This window comes from Laccaria bicolor, genomic scaffold (assembly GCF_000143565.1).
Source record: "Laccaria bicolor S238N-H82 LACBIscaffold_18 genomic scaffold, whole genome shotgun sequence".
Taxonomy (NCBI): domain Eukaryota; kingdom Fungi; phylum Basidiomycota; class Agaricomycetes; order Agaricales; family Hydnangiaceae; genus Laccaria; species Laccaria bicolor.
Genome location: NW_001889889.1, coordinates 500,445 through 509,049, shown reverse-complemented (window position 1 = coordinate 509,049; position 8,605 = coordinate 500,445). Strand labels below are relative to the sequence as shown.

General features: G+C 49.8%; 3 protein-coding genes across 3 annotated transcripts; 2 read left to right on the top strand and 1 right to left on the bottom strand.

Annotated features, from left to right (window-relative positions):
• Nucleotides 1-2,117: 2,117 nt before the first annotated feature.
• LbH3 (hydrophobin) lies at nucleotides 2,118-2,882 on the top strand (the record flags this gene model as incomplete). The annotated part of the gene is made up of 4 exons (XM_001882894.1): nucleotides 2,118-2,204; nucleotides 2,272-2,349; nucleotides 2,410-2,571; nucleotides 2,624-2,788. 4 exons carry the CDS (start codon nucleotides 2,118-2,120, stop codon nucleotides 2,786-2,788), a joined length of 492 nt encoding a protein of 163 aa, XP_001882929.1.
• Nucleotides 2,883-3,245: 363 nt separating this feature from the next.
• LACBIDRAFT_144415 (uncharacterized protein) lies at nucleotides 3,246-5,103 on the bottom strand (the record flags this gene model as incomplete). Its single annotated transcript, XM_001882770.1, has 11 exons — nucleotides 3,246-3,390; nucleotides 3,440-3,548; nucleotides 3,607-3,738; nucleotides 3,799-3,925; nucleotides 3,984-4,076; nucleotides 4,126-4,251; nucleotides 4,311-4,478; nucleotides 4,537-4,558; nucleotides 4,622-4,677; nucleotides 4,730-4,754; nucleotides 5,042-5,103. Coding segments are annotated over 11 exons (1,065 nt in total), but the record flags the coding sequence as incomplete, so codon positions are not given.
• Nucleotides 5,104-6,630: 1,527 nt separating this feature from the next.
• Nucleotides 6,631-8,146, top strand: LACBIDRAFT_185280 (rRNA methyltransferase NOP1). The gene is made up of 6 exons (XM_001882893.1): nucleotides 6,631-6,661; nucleotides 6,717-6,821; nucleotides 6,920-7,389; nucleotides 7,454-7,538; nucleotides 7,594-7,890; nucleotides 7,948-8,146. Exons 1-6 carry the CDS (start codon nucleotides 6,652-6,654, stop codon nucleotides 7,971-7,973), a joined length of 993 nt encoding a protein of 330 aa, XP_001882928.1. The 5' UTR covers nucleotides 6,631-6,651; the 3' UTR covers nucleotides 7,974-8,146.
• Nucleotides 8,147-8,605: the final 459 nt, after the last annotated feature.

Sequence of the window (8,605 nt, the reverse complement as noted above, 5' to 3'; positions counted from 1 at the left end):
TAGTATAATACCAGCACTCGACGAAAGGTACGTCTGGTGGTATTGTCTCAAGCTGGAGAATTGGTATGTTTTTCTGGGCTCTTTCCCTCGCCGCCGCTTCGACGTTGTCCCACGTCCGTCGTTGCCACCCGATCCAGTCCGCATCAATGACATCCCATTCCGTCGAACCATCCTCCTCCCAAAGCTCATTACCACCTTCAAAGAAAGTATAAACCTTGTCCCGAAGAGTATCTCTCTCGTCAAGCATGAGCTAGATGGTAGATTCGTTGCCGTAGAAGATGGAGAGCGCAGGAATGAATTCGGCTTCCGGGGTACAGTTTTTAAATGGTATGGCACAGACCGTAGGAGGTACTGGCGCCAGCCAGTTTGTTCCCTCTATTCGGTGGACATCATCCACACAGGGGCGTCTAGAGTAGAGATTGGGCAAGCCTGGCCACACACACCCAATCACTGCCCGCGCTGGCCACTCTAAGATCCAGACGCGAAAGGCCTCTGGAACATAGGGATGCTGGCGCATCAGGTCATCGATATACGCTTGGCGGTCGAAAGGCTGGAGGTTAGCAAGGACCCAAGGGCGGGTTTGTGGAAAGATCGGTGAGCTGACGAGCGTGAGGTAGAAGTCAAGGAAGGCCCGACGTATGGGAGAAATATCAGCAAGTGGTATCAACCGCCTCCAATCTTGAGATACTGTTCGCCCGATGATGAGTGCCTCTAAGGGGAAGAAGTGGAAAACATGTAGTAAAACTTCGTTGGGAAGATCGAGGGCTTGTTGACCAATGGGTTCCAGCATGGGTGGCCAGGAAGTGACAAGGTTGTCCGACGGTGGAAGGTGGAACACACATAACTTGAAGTTGTGAAGAAGTATAGGGGCAATATAGGTGACTCGGAGCAATGTGACTGTCGCTGACTGTTTGGCGCGTGACGTCACGCTGTGTGATCAACACCTCTGTGCTGGGCTCACCTTTGGCTCACCTGGACGCTCAAAGCCCACCGAGCTCTCATCGCGACTCTGAGCCTTCACCGAAACTGACGTCTTCAGTAAAACTTATGGGAATTCGGATTCGAAAATCAAAGTCATCCTGCCACCAGTGTCAATGCTTGCAGCTTCATCGCTGGCCGCTCTCTAAATCCGCTAATATGGTTCTGGAAAATCACAGGAAACTGGTATGGATAGCCCGGGCTTGTCCCCCACTGTACACCCGCCTGAATTAGTAGTGCATCTAGCTCCGAAACAAGAATGATCTTACGTGTTCCCGAGTCGGCACTCGACCATTGAACGCAGCGCATGAGAAAGCCGATTCTCAAAACCGCTGTTAGCCTGGGCCCCTCGACTAGACCAGGCTGTTACTAAAGGCATACTTGGCTACAAGTCGTGATTTTAAATGGGTGTCAAAATAGGTTATACGCCCAGCGCATTGAAATTTGACTGCCACGTCGCTTAATTCCAGGGCCAGATTCCAACTTCTCTACATCCATCTACGATTCAACCTGGTAGGTGCTCACCATGGCTATACCCCAAGGCACAGTTATCAGTTGACGTGTCTCGACTTTCTTGAGTAGATCAACTCAGGGCATCCTAAGAAGCAGAGGTTTCGCATAAGACAAAATTCAATCGTTGACGGTCTACAAACAATTCTAAAAATCCTTGCGGGTCTTGATCGGACTTCCATTGTCATAGCTTTTGCTCCGACATCTGGCCAACCTGCGGTTGTCCCCCCACGAGAAAAGAACGTTAGCTTCATGCAGCAAAGGCTTGACACATTTCATTACGACATATCAGTGCTTCAAGCTCACTAGCGCACGCGCTCGTATCTTCATTTCGCACGCTCGCATCTACCGAGACTCGGACAAATGAGCCAATCGGTTTTCTCGAGGCTTCAGTATTATTTTTTCCTCAAAATATTCCTATTTTGGCCAATACTACGCTCTGGAACTATTGCGGGTTCCAAGGACCGATGGGAATAAATCAAGTATCGATGTTCCAATGACCATTTCATGTGTAAAGTGAGTCCCTGAGTCTTACCATCTAATTGCGCACTGACCTTGGCCTGTAGGTATAAAGTCTCTTCCTCATTCGAACAGCCCACAAGCTAATCAATCCCTCACATTCAACAAATATGAAGTTCTCTCGTCTCTCGACTGCTCTCGTCCTTCTAGCTTTTGGCGCTGCCGTGTCTGCTACCCAGACCGTTACCGCCACCACCGTGCGTTATTATACTTGAGTGGCAACTCACCCACTGAGCTGACTTGGACCTCACCGTTTGTCTCCAGTACGCACCAGTTCCAACCCCCATGCCCGCAAGCCTGTGCCCCCCCCCAGACCTCTGGTGCTGCAATAATACTCAGCCTGTGAGTAACTTTCCTTTTCCTCTGTAAAAAAAATCCTGACGATCCACCCTTGTCGCGTAGGTAAACGGAGGCATCATAGCCCCCCTCCTCGCCATCCTTGGCATTGTCGTTGTCCCCATTACTACACTCTGCGGGGCTGGCTGCACCTCCATCAACTACCTCGGTATCGGCGCAGGTGGGATGTGCACCGCTCAGCCCGTTTGTTGCCAGTATAACAACTTCGTGAGTGTGCTCCTCCGTTCATTGACTTCTTATTATCTGAATGAACTTTTAGTCCGGCGTCGTTGTCATCGGTTGCATCCCCGTTACTCTTGGTATCTCGGCGCGTCGGAGTGCGCAGTATGTTTTCTTGAAATCTTTTGTAACAATGTTGTCCTGTACGTCGACGCCTGTGTCGGTATATGTGTTTGGAATATATGACTTGCACGGTCATGATTGAGTCTGATGTCGCGAAATATAACCCCGCATGTCAACCTCCGCATAAACTCTTATTCTGTGTCCCATAGCATCACTTCACCATGTGCAGTCGATGAGTCTTGTCCACCGCTTTTTTGTGCCTGGCGCATTGGGGGAATGTAAACCTCACTAATGAGGTTCTGCCCGGCTGGATGATGAATGTCCAAAATAATTTTACATATTGAGCTGTAGTACATACATTTATACAAAAACTGCGGCAGGAGTAGTGCATCTCATTTAATTAACGGTTGTCTAAATTTTCCCAAGAAACTGTTTCAGCAACAAGTGGCGAGTGACGCCAATCAACCCCACTCCAACCATCACCATCGTTCCTGTAAGAATAAGAACAAATAAATCACACATCGCAAGAGCGTTCTAAGTAAGTATCACCGCTTACCTGCATAAACCCCAACAGCAGTAAAACTCCCAGTCGCCGTATTAATCGCGCCCGATATTGGAGGGCCAGCCAACGCGCCAAAGGACATGATACTCAAAAACATTCCTAGCCTTCTGCCGACATCATGCGTATCTCCCAGATCCATCATTGGGTTGGCGAGCAGAGATATATATGAACCCGAAGCGAACCTGTTCCGGGTGTCAGTCAATTCGCTGCTGTAGAAATATCATTCATTACCCGTAAAGAACCGTCAAAGCGAGAAGCGACGCTTTCGTCTTGGCGAATGGCCATGCGTAGGTTAATATCCCGGCTACTCCGGTAAAGGGTATCATAATGTTCATTGGACCTAATTAATTAGTGACGCCGGATAAGAAAAAGTAACAAAAAGAAATGTTTGGTCTTACCGAGTCGATCGCTCATATACCCAGCGACGTAGCGACCTAGGAGAGACCCTGCGTTTGCGATTGCGACAAAATAAAAGGAGAACGAAGGGGATATGCCGATTGAAGCTGCGCTGACGTCGACGTAAGTCAGGACTTTACGAACAGAAGAATGATCCATCAGTACTTTTGGAGCCGGACAGTTGTGATTCATACCGGTGTATAATCCAAGAAAGTTGAAAAACGCCGAGGCGCAATAAACGGAGAAAGGCGCCGATTTGAAGGCGCCCCAGTTGAAGAGGCCTCCCGGTACATTTCGAGATGGTAGACGCCGTTTCAGGGTCTACAGCATATATTTTTAACAACAATCCACACCAAAACGCAAAAAAAAAATCTTTTACCAAATTCGCAGCGCCCAAGACTACAAGGAGGATAAATCCGAGTACCCTCATCGTCCACGGAAAGCTATAATCCAAAAACCCGTCAGAGGACGCCTGGGAAAACATGAACTCACCCAACCACCGGAATCAAGCTCTTAGTGACAATCGGCAAAACTACGCCCCCAAGCGACGATCCAACAGCTACAATCCCCATAGCCAGCCCCCTCCGCTTCTTGAACCAATGCGCGATGACCGCGGCGGTAGGTCCGAAAATACCTCCGCACGCCGCCTGCTCATTCATTCATCCATCAACGGAGGGCAGAAGTGGAAAAAAAAAGCGATGCGCACCCCAACGGCTATCCCTTGACAAAGGAGAAAATGCCAGTACTGCGTACATTGCGCTACTAAGAACGTCGCGCCTACTAAGAGCGCGCTTGAGGAGAGGAATAGGACGCGGAAATGGCCCAGGTCGAATAGGCGGCCTATGAATATTGCTGGGAGGAATATGAGGGCGTACTGACGAAATTCAATTAGTACTATGTAGACTCGGAAGGGATGAGGGGGGACTGCTTACTTGGATGGAACCTATCCACGCGCTTTATTATATTACTGAGTTTAGCACAGGAAGATGAATTTTGATGAGATGAGGTTACACGTACATGCTTGATGGTGGCGAGTCGTGTAGGAGGGTTAGTTGATAGTAGGCTTGAAAAATCTGTTCCCAGATATCAGCCCAAAATCATTGGAAAGGCGGGGCGAGCACTCACACCCCAAGAATTGACGTAACCGAACCTATTATAAATAGAACGATGGTTATTATTGTCAGAATCAAAACATATAGATGGACGTCACGGAAATGAGTCTCGTGCAGCGTGCTACCCCATTAATGCCTTCGGCATGTCAAGAAGCCGGAGCGACTCGGACTCGGATTTATGATCATAACAGATCAATGTGTAGACGGGGATAAACTTGAAGGAGCAAGGAGAAAAGTGAAAACCAACGTTGCAAAAGTGTTGCACATCGCCTAAAATAAATTTTATTAGCAAGCTGAATTGAGATGGGTGCGACTCGGAGGTGACTCATGAGGGTAAGTGGTACTGACCCCGAAAACAATAAGCCACGCTCTGAACCCACCGTCGGGGTACTCTTCGTCGAATATTGAGTCGTGTGCGGGGACTTCAAGTTGAACGACGGCCGAATCTGACAGTGCGAGTTTCTCCTCTTCCTTTGTTAGGGATTCGGTGCTTATAGTATTAGGTCGTTGTTTCTCGATATCGGTGAGGTCGTCGGAGGCGTCGGGTTCGTGAGTTGTCGAGGAGGTAGACATAGTAAGAAACGTCTCGTCCCAGATCGTTGTTAAAGGAAAGCAGCCGGGAAGAATAGAATGGGAGGACAAGCCTGAGGATGGTACCGACACTTAAGTAGTCTGGTGCCAGTGGGAGAATGAGTAAGAGCGTCGTAGTAAGTCTATATAAACGCGTCGACAGCAAGGAAACAAACTCACACGACGTAGCCTTTGTAAGTAATTCCATCATCTCATCTCTTTGCATCTTCACCATCCCTCCAGCGGCGCTTTGATCGGCAGAGCAAGGGGTGCAGCGAGTTACATAAACATTCGGCACGCATTCCCTTTGTGTGCCGGGAGCTTGAATAGGTAGTTTGTATGCGCATGAGAGGAAAAACTTGGATGAGAAGGTTCGGGAAAGACGTACAACGTGGGTGACGTGCGGATCGAGAGGGAAAGTCGACTGGTCCTCGCCGTCAACGCCGAGAGGGAGATTATTATGATGATCTTTGTGTAAGAAGACTGAAGTCACTGCCATTGAGCACATTGACTGCGGGGAATAGAATGGCGGTGAGAGATTAAATTGATGTTACTTATCAGTTAATGAAGAGCCCGGCTCATATTCCGAGTCGCCGCGCGAGTACTGACCCGGGACGCGTTCCAACGCATTCAAATCCACCGCAACGCACTTTGGGGCCCCACACCACCAACACCTAACCGTCGAACCTTCGCTCCCATTCCTGGATCGTAGGACGCACATCCACAAGCCAATTATGCATCGGAAATCGGGTACCATGGGAGCGCACAGCTAGAGACAGCATCCATCTGGAAGGAAGGAAGGAAGGAAGTGGGGGTCAACTCAAAAGCTTGTTGGTCGTAGAATCGGAGGTTGTTGAAGGTGGGGACGTAAAGCGAGCTCCTGGGTGGATTCGTGCCGTGCAGTGACTTGAACTTGACAAGGGGAAGGTATCTTCAAGTTGAGAGGTCCTGTCCTGGTGAGGTGTGCGATCCGCTGAATTCGCGACTCGTGCCTCTTAGTGAGTGGCAGTGGCAGCCGGCGCGAGGCGTGAACTGCCAGTTGTGTAAAAGTGTAAATCATGCTGAGGTTCTCAGACTTTCGAATGCCCCACCACTTGTGTATCAGAAAAGTTGAAGTGCGTTCTATGGAACTTGTTCAAGAAAGTCCGTTGGAACCGTACGCTGGCAACCAACAAGCCTGAGTGAGTCCGATAGAGTACCCGTTGCTGGAGCTTGTAAAATCAGTATTGGCTTGCGTGGTAAGAGATAAGATAAGATTTTCCAAATCGAATGTTATCTCTTATTTGTACCCCATACTTATCAGGTAATCGAAAAAAATTGTTCTTGTCCGTTCAACCAAGAAAACGTTAACATCCTCAAACACAAATGGCATTCGGTGTGTAGCTAATACCTCATTTCTTATACGTATACATAGCTAACACTTATGACAGGTGAATCTGGAGGCCGTGGCGGTTTCGGACGAGGACGAGGCGGAGGAGGAGGAGGGAGGGGAGCTCCTGGTGGACGAGGAGGAGGTCGTGGTGGTGCTCGTGGGGGTACGTATCTCATTTCCTTTCCCCATCCATCCATCCATCTCTACACACCCCACCTATCAGACAAAGCTGACCTTTGTTCCTTCTTTGACTTTTTTCAGGTGGAGGATTTGGTGACAGAGGAGGATTTGGCGACAGAGGAGGACGCGGTGGCGGTCGTGGTGGACCTCGCGGAGGCGGGCGCGGTGCCCCAGGTGGTAGAGGTGCCCGCGGTGGCGGTCGTGGAGGCCGTGGTGGTGGTGGCCGTGGTGGAGCCAAAGGGGGAAGCAACACCGTCTTGGAGCCGCATAGACACGCTGGGGTGTTCATCGCCAAGGGGAAAGACCATATGCTGGTTACGAAGAATTTGGTGCCGGGGGAGAGTGTGTATGGGGAGAAGAGGATATCGATTGAGGGTGGTGTGGAGGGGACGAAGACGGAGTATAGGGTTTGGAATCCGTTTAGGAGCAAGTTGGCGGCGGGCGTGCTTGGTGGGTTGGATGATATTTTTATCAAGCCTGGTGCGAAGGTTTTGTACCTTGGTGCTGCGAGTGGGACGAGTGTGAGCCATGTTGCGGATATCGTTGGTCCTGTACGTCCTTTTCGTTGCCTTTTTTTTCGATGGCTTTCACTCACGCTTTTTATCTCATTTATAGGAAGGTGTGGTGTACGCCGTAGAGTTCTCACCGCGCTCTGGCCGTGATCTCATCAACATGGCGAAGAAGAGGACGAATGTCATTCGTACGTCTCCTCTAGCCTTTGTACTCTACTCCCCCAACTGATCATCCCCCACCAGCCATCGTCGAGGATGCTCGGCTGCCCAACAAGTACCGCATGCTCCTGTCACTAGTCGACGTCATCTTTGCAGATGTCGCCCAACCCGACCAAGCCCGTATCGTCATCCACAACGCAGAAAGTTTCCTCAAAGACCAGGGCCACGTCATCATTTCCATCAAAGCCAGCTGTATCGACTCAACGGTGCCACCAGAGACACTCTTTGCCGCGGAGGTGCAAAAATTGAAAGAAAGCCGGTTCAGACCCCTTGAACAGGTCACCCTCGAGCCGTATGAGCGTGATCACGCTATGGTTTCTGGTATGCTTCTTGTCGTCGTTCCGCTAAACTCATTGCTGACCCACCTTTCTTTCGCAGCTGTGTATCAACGGCATCAAAAGTAGACCAGAGTTGGGTTTGCGACGTTCTGTACTTACTCCGTTTTTTCGGTTCCCTATTACATCTTCCTGTGCATTTGGCAAAAGTATTTCGATGCATCTAACGTAGTCGATCTCCTTACGTTTCTTATCTCTCTTTACCCTGCTGTATATATTTTCACTCTACGGCCTGTTTTTTGACGTGGCAGTGAGATCATGTGCCAGCCGCAGTCCGTCAAACCTCTCCTAGCACTCTCCTCCTATCGGCCTACATATCTAGCGAACCCCTCACCAAGAACAAACCTTCCTTCTTTCCATCGCCAAAATAGCCAATTGAAGCCCTAGTGAAAGGGGTAACACCCTGAATTCATGAAACCTTCCGCCGTAGCTGTTGATTTTGGCACACCTGATCCTGACTATAACTTGCCACGTTCAGACTCGGACTCCTCCTCATTCGGGTTTGAAGACGTTTCTTACCCAACAACGACACATCATCATCATTGGTCCGAAGAGCAGCAGCAGCAGCTACCGCTTTATTCAATGTCTGAAGGCGAGGCCCGGAGGAGGGTCAGGACGGGCCAACTTGTGACGGGGGCGAGCAGCGCTGGCAGCTTTGATCCGTATGAAAAGGAGCAATATGACGATGACGATGAGGGCAA